The sequence below is a fragment of the Epinephelus moara genome, chromosome 2, assembly GCF_006386435.1.
Source record: "Epinephelus moara isolate mb chromosome 2, YSFRI_EMoa_1.0, whole genome shotgun sequence".
In the NCBI taxonomy this organism is placed as follows: Eukaryota; Metazoa; Chordata; class Actinopteri; order Perciformes; family Serranidae; genus Epinephelus; species Epinephelus moara.
The window spans coordinates 20,481,439-20,498,767 of record NC_065507.1 but is presented as its reverse complement, the minus strand read 5'-3'; the positions used below and the strand labels follow the sequence as shown (position 1 = coordinate 20,498,767).

Sequence of the window (17,329 nt, the reverse complement as noted above, 5' to 3'; positions counted from 1 at the left end):
TTCTAGTTTCTTAGTATATGATGTAATGCAGATAAGACATAAAGTGCATATTTCACAGGAACTTCACAGAACAACATGAAACTTCTCGTGTATAAAGCACATTGTGAGGGGTCAAACAATTGCAATTGTTACTGTCTCTGTGGCAGCGCTACAGCAATCCAGAGAGGATGTTGTGTTGATTTTCTGACAACACTAAACCCAATTAACACTACTTCACAGCAGAAAGAGAGAGATGTTAGGATGTGTTATCAGTATTGGCCTCATATTTCCATCAAAACAGAGCGGCCGCGCTCATATCTCCGCCAGCAGACGCCTCTGATAGCTTTAGGATGGAAGGAAAAACAGAGCACCCGTGATATCTGGTGAACAGAGGATGTTTCGACTAAAAGCTCCCGCAAGAGCAGATGCACATTCTTCCTGCCTCTCTGTTTAATTTCTGCAGCTCACCTGCTTTGAACATTTAGAAACAGCAAAAATAAAGAGCTGCAGAGAGAACATGGGTGTAATAATAAGAAAACAGTTGGGCTTTAAAGGAACAGGGCCACATTTTTTGGGAAATATGTTTATTTGCTTTCTTACAGAGAGAGTTAGATGATAAGAAGGGTATCACTCTCATGTCTGTACAGTAAATACGAATTGTTACCTCAACTGTGATTACCTTAGCTTAACATAGAAAACCAGCCTGGCTGTGTTCAAAGATAAGAAAATCCATACATTTTGGGGTGTGTAAACTAAAAAAATGCATGGCTGTTTGCAAGGACGTAGGTTTTGTTTCAATGCTGTGGGGAACACATATGAAACTGGATGTTTTAGGGTCCTCTGCAAAGAAAATTTTGAGCATCTACAACTTTATTCCCTGGATTCTAGTGAATTTTTATGTGCGATGATTCCAACACATTCTCACTCCGACCTCGGCACATATTGACGTTTGGTCATGGACTTTCTACGTCCACATACGATACGCAAGGTACCCTGGGTGTGTTGGTTGTTGACGTTCTGGGACGCCATGTCAAGTTCTGCCTGTTACATGCATTGTCTTCTTTCAACATACACTTCTGTTTTCATAGGAAATTTAACGTTTACATACAGTCTCTTTCACAATAAACACACTGCGTTGGTACAACACCGCAAATTTATGTTTTTTTTTCTTCAACAACAAACAGACGTGGTTGGATTTAGGAAAAAAGAACAGGGTTTGGCTTTAGAATCTCACAGGACGCGGACGCGGACGCGGACGCGGACGCTGCTCTCTCGGGTGAAAGCTGGTGTTTGTTGGACCCTCCCGCCCACACCACTCGGACTTTCACCACCTTAACTTTCGTTCTTGTCCTGACGCGTTTCCCCCTGATTCTGCCAGGTGCCGTTAAACTAGAACGGCAACCGTGTATCATGCCGACATTAAAAGACACCTTTTTTTTTGTTGGCTTCTGACGCTGCAAGTCACTGCCCAAGCGCCGGATTTCGACGACTTCAGAGTAAGACATTATTCACACATCATTCATATTTTCTGAATCAAATTATGGTGTAAATTTCTTAAATTTTGTCAAAATTAAAGTCCTCTGCAACTCACATTTTTGTTGTTCTTTTGTTGCAAATGCACTTGTTCTAAACACTGAGGCGGATGTGTCCCCTGCATCCCTCCAAAAGCTACACCTATGAGTGTTGGGAACTGCCCATTGGTCCGACAGCCCATTGGTCCGACAGCCCATTGTTCCGACCATATTAAACCCATTGTTCCGAAGTCCGTTCCGAAATCATCATGATGCCCTGTGGTTAAGGTCTGGTTAGGTTTAGGCACAAAAACTACTTGGTTAGGGTTAGAAAAAGATCATGGTGTGGGTTAAAATGAAAAAGAACGTGACAAACCCATAAGCCGTGAGCCTGCTCCGCCTCAAGCCTTTCCCAGCTGACCCAGAGCCGGTCGCGGCGCACCATCAAGGTAGAAATACGCCCGCCGGGAGCCGTTCAGCACCGCGGACCGTCGGACTAATGGGATGTCGGACCAATGGGCTGTCGGACCAATGACATGGACCCTGACTGTTCAGGTAAAAACACAACATGTCAAGTAAACAATATCTTTCCTCATATAACCCAACCTTCAGTATGTATAGTGATATCCAGAAAAAAGGTTTGCTGAGATTACACTTTTTTATCATTGCCTCTCTGTTTTGACGACAAAAGTAGCAGCAAGTGCGCACCTTGCCCGTCCGCTCACGGTGCATCCAGGACAACTTGGAAGAACAAGCTCTGACTTGTTAAAATGACTTGAACGACTGTCAGACTTGATTTACAGTATGAAAAAGTGTTGGGGACATAGGGGACAGATACAGCAGCTGCAGAGAACATGTACCCCATGTACCCTGCGTTCACTACGCCCCTGCTTCAAGGCCTCTGCAGGCTACAGATCAGATCACAATTTGTAATTGTTTTACAAAGGAGCTGTCAGAGTTTTTTTCTATTGCCTTGACTAAAATCTTGCCTGATACACCCCAGACTTCTCCACCTCACACAGAGGGCTTTCACAGTCACAACACACAAGCTTGGCAGAGACATACACAGAAAAAGTTCCCTGAAGCTCTCTCACGGCCTCTTTATTTGGTTGACACAAAATATAAATAAATAAAAAAGCATATCTAAAATAACATAGCTTAAAATAGAGCAGTGAAATGGCTGAGAACAGAGCAATTCTAATTTATGATAAACCAAAAAATAATATTCCTGAAACATAATAGCATTGACCGACTGTCCTGATCCAACCAGATTAAATAAAGCCTGTAAGACATTTAAAAAAAAAAATCATGTAGAAAAGGCTCAAACCAAACCAACTGCTCCATCCTTCTGGAAAACTGTCTGCTCCTCTGAGGACGTTAACCGTCCAGCTGCTTGTCCACTGCTGTCAGTGACACACCTCATCTCAACTCAGTAGTGCGCTTGGTATCACGGCCTGCTCCTTCCTATGTGGCTCGAGAGGCGATCCACTTGGCAGGCACAGATGGCAGACACGCTGGTGTTTTCCAGCAGGGAAGGTCACAGAGATCAGTGTACACGACACGTCCCACCATTCTTTGATCCGTTTCCAGCTGCTCAGGCGGTGATAGTTCACACGGGATCAAATAATACTGAGATTAAACGATTGTTGTAACTGCAACCGACAGTTTGAGGTTTTATCACTGTCTGTGCAAAGTTTGGGGAAGTGTTGTATTGTATGGAACGCACACATTGGTCCCTCAGGTCTCCTGGTCAGGCAGTCACGGCTGTGCCAAACACGAGCATTAAGACGAGGAGTATTCTTTACTACTAACAACCCTCAAAAATATACATGTTTGATGAGCACACTTTATTGACATTTCAAAATCTTCAAAGACTACTACTTGAATACTTCACCTTCAAAATGACTGTGAGTATATTCATTAGTCATGTTGCTTGAATTCATGAAGAAAACTTGGTGGTTAACAGATTGACTGGGGACCACGTTTAACAAAAGCAGTATAATCCAAGTCTAATTTTTCCAGTCGTATGTTTAGTACTTCTTATCAATGGTCTCTTCCACAATCTGTTCATTGAAATTTTCCAAATAGAGAAAACACACGCTAATATTCGGTTAATGCAGTGACACACCTAAAAAGTAAGTAGTAAGTGAAATAAGAACATGGCTGGTAAGGTAACAAAGGCTGTAAAAGCCTCATGAGAAGAGAGAGTGGTACTGTGGGTGGAGTTACACCAAACAATGCAATCATAGCAGTAGGTTCAACAGATTTTCCAGTAACCCTTGATCCCAGTGATCTAAAGATTTCCCCCCAGTATGTCTGTAATGCAGGACAAGATCGGAACATGCGTACATGGCTTGCCACTTGTCACATGTCAGGTTTACATCTTTATAGATCTTAGAGAGCCTGACCTTTGGGAAATGAGCGCGATGTACTATTTTGTTTGGAAAGTACTGAGCAGACAATGGGATAAATGAGACTTGAGTTATACTGCACAAGTTGTGTGAGACTTTGTATATAGATGTTTGGATATAATTTTGCTTTTGTTAAATGTGGACCCCAATCAATCAATAAATCAATATGTTTGCTGTTTTCCTCGGAGGCATGAGAGCAAAACAATGTTTTTCTTCACAAATTCAGTGTAACCTGCCATGATGAACTGATATCCAAATGGTCATCTTGTGGGTGTAAGTTTTGCTTTAAGGACACTTTTTTTGTTTGCAGTGTCTTTGGTTTTTGTGTCAGTTTAAATCGTCTCTACTTCTGTTTGTGTCCATTGTCTGATCATTTTAAAATGTTGTGTAAAATCTCAGCACGGTGGTGCAGTGGTTAGCATTGTCACCTCAAAGCAAGAGGATTCCCAGTTGGAATCCAGGGTGAGGGAGCCCTTTGCATGTCCTCCCCATGTCAGTGTGGGTTTTCTCTGGGTACTCCGACTTCCTCCCACAGTCCAAAAACACGCAGGTTCACTGGTGACTCTAAATTGTCCGTAGGTGTGAATGTGAGTGTGAATGGTTGTCTGTCTCAACGAATCAGCCCTGTGATAGTCTGGTGACCTGTCCAGGGTGTACCCTGCCTCTCGCCCAATGTCAGCTGGGATACGCTCCAGCCCCCCCATGAACCCTAACAGGATAAGCGGTCACAGAAAATGAATTGATGTACACAGTCAAAGTGAATTTTGATTTTTCAGACAAACTGAGCTCGTTGCAGATATGTCTCTATATATCGGCCGATAAATGACAAGAAATTGCAGCACAGAGATGTCAAAAATAATTTAGAAACAAAATCATGACATATTTTTATCGCAATTCTTAAATAATCAAATTTATGGGATCCTAATTAAACTTTTTTTGAGCTATATGTTCACATTAATAGACAAATTTTAGTTAACAGATTGTCATGAAAGTTTGTTACCCTCAAATATTGATCTTGTTTCAACAAGTCTCAACATTTTTTAAACTGGGCTTTAGCTGTCATTAACTCATTTGGAGTGAAATTAAAAAGTTTTATGCATCTAAAATCTGCTTTAATTTATTTAGTCAGAGGCTCCTGTGAGGTCTACATGTGTTGTGTTACTCTCCAGTCTGTGGCAGTCTGGGGCAGCAGACTAAATTTGAAAATTATACTGACTTGGATCAAGCAAGCAAAAATGACCTGGTATCTGACCAGAGTCAACCGGACAGTATTTTGTGTCATTTTCCTGCAGCTCTCTCGTGCTTAGAACAATTTGTTTTCATTGCTGTCTTACAGTTTGGCAAACACTGCTGTGACGCAAACCCAGACAGTGAAAACCGTCTTTACAGTTAAACTGTTTTACTTATCAGAGGCTGAAGTCCTGCAGCCAAAGTGCAGGAGGTCAGCATCATGTAAATGATATGTCCTCTGGCAGGCATGGTGTTTTTACATGGTTTGTTTAGCGAGTCCGTCTGATTCAACTCTTGTATTATGTCCATATTAAGCTTGGCATCCAGCACAAAGAGGGAGTCATATTCACAAGTTTTATGAGGGGCTGGATGTAGATAAAGATTATCTTTCTAACAGTTTTTGCTGGAGAACAAAATTCAGCTGAGTAGTGTGACTATGTGTTGTAAGTGTTGAAATGCAAGTGAGCTGTATTGTATGTACTGTATTTCTGTTTAACATCCATCCATGACTAAATAAGCAATGATTACAGTTAAAAAACTGAACATCCTAAGGTTTTATTGATTACAAATTCAGAAACAATAACAATACCAGTACAGATAACATTTCTAGTTAGTGTCCGTCAGTGTGTAGCAGTGCCCCATAGTGTCCGGAGGAAACTTGGCCGGACAATAACGTAAGTTCAGGAGGCAAAAAGTCCAAGTAGGGTGGGTAAAGGGATGGTGGATGGGTCCATCAATCACCACCTTTCACCTGGGAGGCTGGTGTTTGCATCCCATATGAATGTAAAGCCATTATTGTTTTTTAAACCTAACCACGTGCATTTGTTGTTGCAGGAAAAAAAATTTGCGGTGTTGTACAGACATAGTACATTTATTTTGAAAGACACTGTGCAAACTGTACATTTCCTGTGAAAACGGAGGTGTATTGAAACTGAAGCTGACACGGCACCCCAGAATGTCAACAACAGACGCACCCAAGCTACCTTGCACGTCATATGTCCACGTGGAAAGTCCACGTTCAAGTGACAATATGTGACAAGGCTGGAGTGAGAATGTGTTGAAAAGACGAACAGCTTTAATTTGAAGGAGTCCATTGATTTTAAGGCAACAAAACATTTAATGGGCACAAGCCTCCTCAAGTTCAGGGGTGACTCGTGTGTACTCACTGAACTCATTTTCAGTCAGATATCTTGAGGTGAGAGGTCAAGGGACCCCTTTGAAAATGGCCAGGCCAGTTGTTCTCTCGCTAAATTTAGCCCAAGTTTGGGGCCTTATTTTGCCCCCTTTCCAACAAGCTGTGCCAAAATCGATGCCTCACGTTGTTTGGTTTCACAAGATACCAACACTTAGCTTGATAAATGAGTGCGCAACAGCCTCTTAAGTCGTTTCCACCAACACTTTCGGTATGAAACCTTTGGAACCTAAAGTAACACTTCAGACATGGTACCTAGACCCTAGGTCTGTTTAGCGTTTCCACCACAAACAGTACTCTTTCATGTGTTCCATAGCCCACAGGATTGATGCTCTGCAATGCTTTATTTTTTCTCAGAGTGAGTATCAGAATATGCCGCTCACATAACCCTGTTGAAATTAATTTATATAAATGCTTGAAGATCCAGTCATTACTAAAAGTGCATGTCATATAAAAACTAAAGTGAAATTTAAGGTGTGTTGACTGATTCGCGTCTTCACCTCATGCATTGAGTAACATTACAAGTTGACATTCCACCTTAAAAGTTAGCAAGCTAGATACTGGAGCACCGTTATGCAGAAGTTAAGATACCAGAGATATAGCCACACCTTTTCACACCACATATTCACACCCATGCACAAAGTCATGCTAAACTAGTTTTCACCACCAATGGTTTTCTGCTGACAGAACATGACTTATATACTCATGGTGAGGAAATGTATCATGAAGTCTTGGAAACAACAGAGAGCTATAAATTACAACATCATACTGTATTTAGCTCCAGACCTCCGCCCTCCCGCTGCTCTCACTCCTTGTTCCTTTTTTTTGCACACTGCAAAAAATATCCACCTCAATAATTCATTTGAACTCCGGTTTGAACTCCGGTTTGTCGATTCATCTAAATAAATAAGTCGCAACAGACCTGAAACCGAGTTTATTAAAACAAATAATGTGTCAAGAAAAAATTATGCATTTCAGAGCGACTGTGCGCCTCAGTGAGTCGTGGGCACGGACATTTTTTACAGTGCAGGACCGCCTGTCTCTGCCCCTCCTGCATCATCTGCCTCCCCGCGCTGCTCCGCCGCCGAGCTTCTCTCTTCTGTGTCTCACACAGTTTTCCAGGAGGACCAGTCACTGTCAGACTCCCTACACACACACCCCAGCACGGACAGCTGCAGCGCCGACCAACAACCATGGCTTCACGGGACACTACCTCTCTGCTCGTCGGACTTCTGGTCCTGTTTTACACCTGGGGAGGTGAGTGACCGAGAAATGTTTGATACCCGACCCGCGCGACACGAGGTGTTTGGACTGTTGGAGATGGGACATGAGATGAAAAGCACAGATAGACGCGTGTAAAACATCACGAGACAGAAAAAAGTTAGTCATGAAAGTAGCAGTAAGTGTGATGTTCAGTTTACAGTTGTTTTATCTTGCACGGACATTCCCTGCTGAGGTGTTTGGACTGAGCCAAACAAGTGGAAATTCAACTTTTCATCATTTAAGGAACCTTTAAAGGGAGCTTAAAGAGGTCTCAGGTCACCTTCCTGCAGCCCTGTCCTGTCCCATAGGTGCAGCTCCTGTGTACACTGCATAGCTGTGATACTGCACAGCCCCCTCTTGCTTACATTACTTTAAGAAAAATATCTACACACACCCATGGGAAAACCTTTCACACACTGCAGCCCTGTGTTGTGACCTGTATGTGCTGACATGTTTTTTTCAAGTCCTCACACAAAGCAGATTTTAGAGGAGAATGACTTTAATTAACCTAATCAAAAAATTAAAGCAGGGGCGTGGGATTCTGTTCAACATTGGAGGTGGGCGGGGGGGCCACATGAGAAATGGAGTTTGGGGGTCCTCCTCCAGAAAATTTCAAACATCAGACACTTGGATTTGCTGCATTCTGGTTAAGTTTTTGCTCCAATTTGTGACTTTTTCCTCAAAATGTAACATTTAATTTCACAAAAATTCTCAAATTTGTGTTACGTCCTACACCTTCCTCTGTTTCACATAAATACAAAAAATACAAATCTGCATCTGTTAGGGATGGGAACCACCAGAGGATCCATATAAGATATTACCACGACGCTCTGGTCACTTTAGTCATTATTGTGGTTTTAAATATGTTGCAATATGCTGAGTATTGCGATTAAATTGCAATTTATTACCTTTTTTCAGTTGTAAATTATGTCCCCAAAGGAAAACTTTGTCAACATTTGTTTTATCTAATAAGATAGTTTTCAGTGTGTTCATCTCACTTCAAAAGCAACTGATAATATTATTCTAGTAGGCTACCTAAAGTTTAATTTGCATTTGCACATATTAATAATTTAAATAATTAAAAAAAAAAGATACTTGGCACTTTATGATGATACGATATTTTCACGATACTTTAGTCACGATATTATCGTGATTTTAAATATGTTGCGATATGCTGAGTATTGCGATAAAATATATTACGATATATTGCGATTTATTACCTTTTTTTCAACTGTAAATTATGTGCCTAAAGGAAAACTTTGTCAACATCGTTTTTATCCAATAAGATAAATTCCTCAGTCTGTTCATCGCACTTCAGCCATTTTTTTGCTTGCTACTGTGTGACGATATATTGCCACACAGAAATATCGCGATACTATGCTGTATTGATCCCCCCCCCCCACCCCTGGCATCTATATATGGTATGAATGTCTTTTAATATTACAAAGATAAAAGTCCTCGACTACTTTCATGTTTTTCTTAATGGGTACAAGTGGTGCACTTGTTCTAAAATTGAGGGGGGCGTGCCCCCTGCATCCACCAGGAATCTACACCTATATATGACAGTACTGCACACCAGCTTGAAGGCTGTAGCTTAGTGACACTAATTGAAAATGTGTTGTATATTATATAATATAATATATAGGTCATGTTGAAATGGATGTGCCGCTTTTACGCCTTCTTTCTCGGTCTGAATGCATTTCCTTTGCAGGTTGTGTGATGCGTGAAAAATGGAGGAATGTGAACTCTTTTAAGTGCAAAATTTTGAAATATTCGTGCTGCTATTTCCAGTCCATGCTGTGAATAAACAAATCAGGCTTGCTGGACATGTCTACTGTAAAATGCTCTAAATTAAATTATCATAATAAGACATCATACTTTGCTGATTTCCATGGTGCTTGTTAGGGTTGGTTCGAATAGTTTTCCGCATGTATTTTTAGCCGCAGACATCCACAGAAGTCCGGTTGTAGTCACGGAGCTCTCCGTCTGCTTTCTGTCAGCTCTTGTCTGTGATCGAGTGGCTCAGTGCTGCCCGGGCAGCAAACTATGTTCCTGTCACACACAGAAACATTCAGTCAGACACATTCCTGGTCAGATCCAGCTCTCTCTGCTCAGGTTTAGAGTGTGTAGCAAAAGGAAATTAAAAGTTTTGCTTGAGCAGTTTATCACCATGTTTATGGTTAATCAGACTTCTTTAAATCAGCTGCTTGAGACTATAATAAAAGAAAGTTGGATGGCAGCCTGTTGGATGCATGATGAGATGCAGATGAATGTTTATTTTTAGAGGAGAGCGTGTGAGTGTAGATTTATACGTGGAGGTATGTGGATGAGAAGGGCACGGCACCCTCTGCTATCCACATTACAGTTTCCTTTTAAAGAGCATTTAATTTTGTGTCGGTGTGCCTTTACTTGTTTGTTTAAACAAGACAGTTCAGTGTGCGCTCCCCCACTCCGCCCCCAACCTTCAACCCTTCCTCTCTGTGAGCCGGACTTCCCTCCTGTCCTGCCCTCCCTCTCTCCTTACGTCTTTACCTTTCCTTATCCCTGATTGTGCTCCACCACGTGAACCTTTCCCCGCCTCGTCCCTGTATTGTGCTGATCTCCTGTTTAAGTTCAGCCTGACCATTGTGTGTGATCACCTCCAACTCTCTCTGCGGTGTCCTTCGCCTCTAATCCATATCTACCCTGACATTCATTAAATTATATTTTTTACCACTTGAAGAAGTACACAAGGACACAAAGACTTTTCAAATTGGTACCACATGACCAGAGAAAGCAAGGGAAAAGGGCTGTGGCTTTCTGGTGGCGGGCACACAAAATGCGGAAGTACAATCTGCAGTTCGTGCAACAGCCCTAGAGTCAGCGGATTTGTGCTGGGAGATAAGCAGGGAGATCTGGGCGCTGGTGAGATGGAGGGAAGTTTACCAGAGTTCATTTACACACACCACCCACACTGTAATGATACAGAGCTGGTTGAAGATCGGTAAAGTGTCCCTTTAGGCATGAATGTATGACATTTCACTCTGAAATCAGTCAGTAGATCTTCTCTGCAAAGCTGTTTCCAGATACTGAGAAGTCTGTCAAAGATGTGAATCTCCCAACTGTCAACAATACAGAGAGTGCAACAGCCAATCAATTTTAGGCTGCAGAAAACTCTTGATTACTCTTGATTAATTGATGAGTAGTTTAGTCTTAAACATTGTCAAGAAATTGTGAAAAAAAAAATACCCATCACAACTTCCCAGAGACAGATATGTAATTGTTTTTCTTTATGGCTGAACAGTCCATAAAACAAAGGTTGTATTACTCTCATATAAGTCAAATAAAAGCAGAATATGTTCACATTTGAGAAGCTGAAACCAGCAAATCTTTGGCAGTTTTGCTTGAGAAATGACATCAGATAAACCTCTTGTTAACTGACTAGTCCAACAGTCTAGCTCCAGAGTCTCTTTCCAGATTTATTCAAAGACAAGACAGTAATAGAGTAACAAGAAGCAGCGTGAATGGCAATTGGAAAATATCAAATCGTAAATCTAAATTTGGACAATCAGCTATTTCCACAAAGGGCTGTCGACTCTGGGACACATTACTGACTGAAATCAAACTGATTACAGATTTAAAACTCTACACAACAAAGGTCAAGGGCTGGCTAAAAGCAAACCAGAGCTGTGAGGGGTATTAGTGTAAGTGTATTGGTGTGTTGTGGTATGTGTCCTTAAGTATATGTATTGTGGTATGTGTGTAGTGGTATGTCTATTGTAGTAAATGTATTGTGGGATGTGTTGTGATGTATGTATTGTGGTATATGTCCTGTGGTGTGTGGATTGTGGTTGACTTCAAGCTATGTCATTTGCAAACAAACTGCTGCAATGACTCTGTGGTCAGCCCCCCCCCCTCACCGTCTTTAGTGGTTCTCATCTCCAGCATTGGTTTGTTGACATCCACACAGACCTGCTGCATCTGCGAAGACGCTCTGTTTGAATACAGGCACATGTATGTGCACACGCAGTACGACTGAGTGCGATTGTGTCCTTGCCAGATCTCCATCACCAGCCCCCAATGACATCAGGGGAAAGACGGACATGCTGTTGCACTGCGGTGGTGACCCTCGATAAGGATACTATTCACTTCCTGTGACATCAGCCAATCAAGCCGGGCCAAAGAGCAGCCACATTAGACCTCGCTCATTTAAAGGTCATCGGTTTCTGCTGCGGCTGAGGCGCCGTGCTTCGGTTTCATGTGCTCGAAACAACTGCAGCTCTTCAGAAGAAGCGAGCTGGTCATGGACAATAAATGGCGTTGTTGTCTTTCGACCGCAGCATACAAAATTGAGGCCCAGTAATCTGGCAGATGATCAGCAGAGCAGAGCGGGTTTGAAATGGGAGTCGCTAAATTCAGATCTCTCTTCCGGCACTTATCCACAGCGAGGACAGTTCATTTCCATGCATTTGTGCAGAAAATGGAGTTTTGATGTTTTGGATCTTCTTCTGTACCTAAATTTCTTCAATCATGGAAAGTAATTTAAAAATAAAAAACTCTTATTCATTGCAAACAGACTACAGCAGGATACATTCATGAATTTCTGACAAATATATTACATTTATTGCTTAATACATCTTCATAACCCACTGATGGAAATAATCACTGTGCCCCTAAACCAGGCCCTTGTGCGGAGAAAGTTCGTCACAGGCATGTGGTGTCTTATCTTTGTCCTGAAATGAAGCCTTGAGCTGTTCGAGCGCTCTGTTTATGTGTTCCCATGCAACACACTCCTCAGGACACGGCACAGAAAAGGAGCAGTCCGCCACTGTTTTTGATCTTGTGCTGTGACGGTGCAACATCAATCTGACGATGTCTAAAATTGTTTTGGTGAATTTACGGTTGTTAGGATTAGTGAAACATAATCCAGATCCCCAGTGAAACCTGGAAAGGAAACAGCACTAAGGTCCAGAGAATATCAGTCTTGTGGCTTAGAAAAGTGCAGTTAATTTAATAGCGAAGACAATTGAACTGAAAACAACAGGAAATCCTACACATATATCTTTACAGTTGTTGGCACAGAGGTTTTGAGATTGCCTCGTACTTTTAAAGGATCCCAACTGCTGGATGTAAAAATTACAATTAATAGACCTACCTCTCTGTTGTAGCATTGAAAAGGTTACAGTTCAGGTACTGAACAGTGTGATATGTAAAAGGAGCCCTTGAAGTGTTTAAATCAGGGATGTCTTCAATTGACTGTTATTCAGTTAACCACTGACAGTACTTTTGACCAGTTATGCATGTTAGTCTAGGTTAATTTTGCTGCTCTTCAGGTTAGTAGTAGTACTAGCACTATCTTCTACCACAACAAAGCTAATAAGGCTGCTAACACTGTTCGGACCCATCGTAGTGGGACACGGTTTGCAGTGAAACATTTTGTTGATCAGTGGGCACCCTATTTCAGCATGTTAATGTAGCCAGCTGCCTGCCTGTCAGCAAAGCCAACAGAAAATAAAATGGATCCGGAGGGAGCTCGGAGTAGAGCCGCTGCTCCTTCATGTCGAAAGGGGTCAGTTGAGATGGTTTGGGCATTTGATCAGGATGCCCCCTGGGTGCCTCCCGTTGGAGGTGTTTCAGGCATGTCCCACTGGTAGGAGGCTCCAGGGCAGACCCAGAACACGCTGGAGGGATTACATATCTCATCTGGCCTGGGAAGCGTTGCTGGGGAGAAGGACATCTGGGGTGCTTTGCTTGGCCTGCTGCCTTGGATAAGCGGATGAAAATGGTTGGATTGATAAAATTGATAAAAGATGTAATGCAAAACATTAAAATTTCACCACCTCTAAATTAATAGTGCTTCAAAATGTGACCCTAAAGCTCACTGAGTTAGTGGAGTGCCTGATTTAAAGGTAGGATCTGGAGGATTTTCAAACAAAACAAAATATAGACATATACAAATGAAATCCTGCTTAATCGTCACCTATGGGCTTCTACTCATGTGTGGTGGTGACTCTGTTTGCAGAGCTCCTGCCCTTTAACTGTATTTTGATGTTTTTGTGAGCTCAGACCGCTTCTGGGCGGAGATTTCCCCAGCCAATGAGAGAGCGCAGGTGCCGTGCCCGAGCGTGTCCGAGTGTGCACCAGCGCGAGCCTTGCCTAAACCTCTTCTGTGAAGCCTTCTTCCGTACCTCCGGGCTCCGTACACCCGGGAGAGTTGAGCCTGATAGGAGGGGCCAAATTTGAATGTGTGTTTACAAACAGCAACTGGAAAATCCTTCAGACCCTACCTTTAAAGGAAAGGCCTCTTGTATTACATGTCATTTCGTGTTTTTTCTCAAAAAATAACTGGTAAATTAACCATTTACTTACTGTAACAAGTGTCGGGCTATCAAAAGCAAAATCAACCAAAATTGGCATCCCTAGTTTGAATGAAGAAAAAGTAGATCTCTTTTCGTCAACAGAAAAAAGGAATTTCTGAGAATTCCTATTTAGCCAGCTACAGCCAGATGCTTATAGACATCACAGTCTGACATTGCCGTGTCAGTTTCAAGACTTCTGCTTGTGCTACTGTTAAACTATGTTATAACATGTCACATAAACATTTCGCTGGTTTTATAGCCCACCTCACGGGACTGGACTTTGTTGTTCCCTCCCTGCTTATGATCTGGTTTGACCTGCTCTGTCAGTTTGGCCAATGATGACATCAAGTGAAATTTAGTGTCCCATTACCCTGTAATCCATACAGTAATCATCGCTTGTGGTCACAGCTGTTGCTGTGCAGCGAAACGTACACAGGCTGGCTTTAAAAGATCACAGTGAGATTTTTACTGTGGTAATGCTGTAACCTTATAATAGATATTGGCGACAATGTCGAGCCCATGGTATTAGAATCAGAGTCCGGATTTGTCTTTACGATTTACCGCTGAATATCACAGACAAAAGACGTAATTATACCAAACCCTTTAGACAAAAGTTCGGTATAAAGCTTTAGAATAGACAGAGGTCTTGTGTGATAACCTATTTTCCTGCCACTAGTAGTTTGTTAATTAAGAGTCAAACCAGATTCTGTTCATTTCATGGGTTTGTGTGTCAGAGTGCCATGGAGAAGGTATTTCCTGGTATATAAAAGATAAGGGTCCACTATTACACATGTCCGTAATGGATTTGTTAGTGTTTCTAGTGTGTCCTCAAACAACCTTCTTATCTGTTTGAGGTAGACTGTCAGACTGAGGACAGCGTTTCACTCTCACATGCAGATTCACAGTCACTGTCAAACAAGAGTTTTAGTGCTTGAATCAATCCTTAATACCTCTTCACTGTTGTTGGCACTGTAGGGTTTCAAGAAAATTAAAACATTGTTAATTTGTCGGTGGATTTTTTGATTGTCGGACCATGAAAGCAGAAGAAAAGCTGTGTTTTTTTTAATGGAAACAGTGTTTTCCTCCGGTGTCTCCCCGCTGAGCCATATAATGGGTTTAGGGGTTGCACATGGGAGCACAAATTGTAGAAGCAAAGGGTTTCCTTTTACTGTTTGATCTTCCTATTGATGCAGATAACATCCATTATCACCATTACCTGGGTCAATATCGCAAACCAGTGATGGAGAGGGTGTGTGTGTGTGGGGGGGCTGTTACTGGTGGAGAAAGCTCCCAGGGCTTTGTGCTGTTGTCATCGGGGCCATTTTGTGTGCGTCCGCTGAGTAGCAGCTAATGATTGTTTGTATAATGTAGCTCGGGCAAAGAAACATTCTGCAGCCGAGCCGTGTTGAATGATATCTTAATATCAACACTTTTTGTTGCCAAAGCGAGTGGTCTAACACTTGTTTACTGTGTAAAAGGAAGCAAGGAAGCTGGTTTTCGGCCTTGTTCAGTGTTGTATTATCAGAACAAAGAAAAATGTCCCAAAGAAAAATATTTTTTGTTGGATACATGTTGGCTTGAAATGGGCAAACATCTGCAATGAAAGTGGTTTTGCAATTGCCACTGGGTAGTTGCTTTCAGGAAATACAGATTGTCCTGATATGTTCAGTTTCAATGTTTTTCTCAAGACAGTTTGGTTTCATAAGAAACACACCACCAGTGATGCCCAACAGAAAGCCCTAACACAATATCAGCCTTGTCTGCAGATGTGCAATGAGGCATTTCATCTGTAAGTCATACTGCGGGGCCTCAGCACACATCGGACAGCTTCACTGTACTCTGATGTATTGCTCTGTATTTGACTGCAGGGTAAATCCATTCATATCAGGCAGTTTAGAGATCACCTTTAGCCAGCACAGCATCAGAAGAGCCAGCCCTCCTCTGGCTGTTACCACTTACTGCTGCTCTAACAGCCTTTGAAGTTCCCTGATCAGACGGACAGCTGCGTACACCTGGTGCTCTCGCAGGCCTGACAACACACACATACACGCATAACACGTGTCCACTAAGGTCAACTCACTGCCGCTGCTTAATGACCTGTTGTCATCATGTGTTATTTTTGTTAAAGCAGGGTTACTGTTTCACTGCTGGTGACAAACTGTGGAACATGGCTGTCTAGATTAACTCCAACCAACACGTTACATCTGTACAGTTGAAAAGAATTTAATTATTGGGGTTGTAAACATCACACCATCCCAGCTGCAGAGCTCAGATTCACTGGCTGTGAATGAGCTGAGAGAAAAGCATGGAAAAAGTTCTTCAAGGTTTGGGATGGTCCCTCTACCGACCTTAGATAAGTTTGAATTATAGGTATTATAGGTATATAAGACATATTTAACCGTAAGGCTAGAAGACAACATCCCTTACAGTCAAATCCTTGCCAGATGACTCACACAATGCTGATTAAATCCGCATTTCGTCTCACCTTTTCCTTTTCCTCGTCGAACTTCCTGAAAAAGGGGGGTCAATCGTCGAGGACACTGGCCTCATTTGTATCTGACATTTACTACCACCTTAAATTTTCTCCACCATTTTACTGGTGAAATAAAAAGAAACATTTGAATACTGAGTCGGACATTGATTACCATAGCAACGATTTAAGCCTCAAAGCATTCAGGTCAGCCCTGTTTTGCAGTTTGGTGAGGTTGAGGTAACCAAACTTCTTGCTTAGATTTAGGAAAAGATCATGGTTTGAGTTAAAATAGACTCCTTCATAGTGTTAACCACGTGCTGTTAGAAAGGCAGAAAGTCCCGAAGGCTTTATTCTCCAATAAACTCTTCTCTGTTTGGCACTGCCTTTCATTTTGTTTTCTCAGTGCATCATCTGTTGGTGCGTCATTCTGGTGTTTTCTTCTCATACTCTATATGATGACAGTGTGAAATATTGAAGACAAGGGTTGAGGCCATATTGATGGTGCAACAGCCTTGAATGTGGCGGGAGGTATGATGTAAATCAGGATGCTCCAGATAAAAAAGAAACTCAGAGGAAGGATTGAAATCAAAAAACGGATTTGGGAGAGTGCTCCAGGGGGTTGGGAGATGTGGCGAGCTCAACTGCAAGAATACTTTGAAAGAATGCGTTGATGCTCATTTAATGCTTATCCTGTTCGGGGGTTGTGGGGGGGCTATTCCAGCTGACACTGGGCGAGAGGCGGGGTACATCCTGGACAGGTTGCTAGACTATCACAGGGCTGACATGTATTGACAGTGTTTGCGTAATTACTCTCACTGCCAGAGGTGGGGGACAAAAGTTTTGCACTCTGGACCATCAGACCAAGATGCACCCAAACTGCTGTTCATATTTTGGAATATCACACACTTGAAATGTTAACTTTGATATTTGGC

General features: G+C 42.1%; 1 protein-coding gene across 3 annotated transcripts in view; it reads left to right on the top strand.

Annotated features, from left to right (window-relative positions):
* Positions 1–7,413: 7,413 nt before the first annotated feature.
* mcamb (melanoma cell adhesion molecule b) overlaps positions 7,414–17,329 on the top strand; it is a 48,029-nt gene continuing 38,113 nt past the window's right edge. For all 3 annotated transcript variants that reach the window (XM_050059320.1, XM_050059311.1, XM_050059301.1), the window contains exon 1: positions 7,414–7,580. In XM_050059320.1, the coding sequence (XP_049915277.1) occupies positions 7,517–7,580 (64 nt within the window). In that variant the 5' untranslated portion in view covers positions 7,414–7,516. The remainder of the gene's footprint in view (positions 7,581–17,329) is intronic.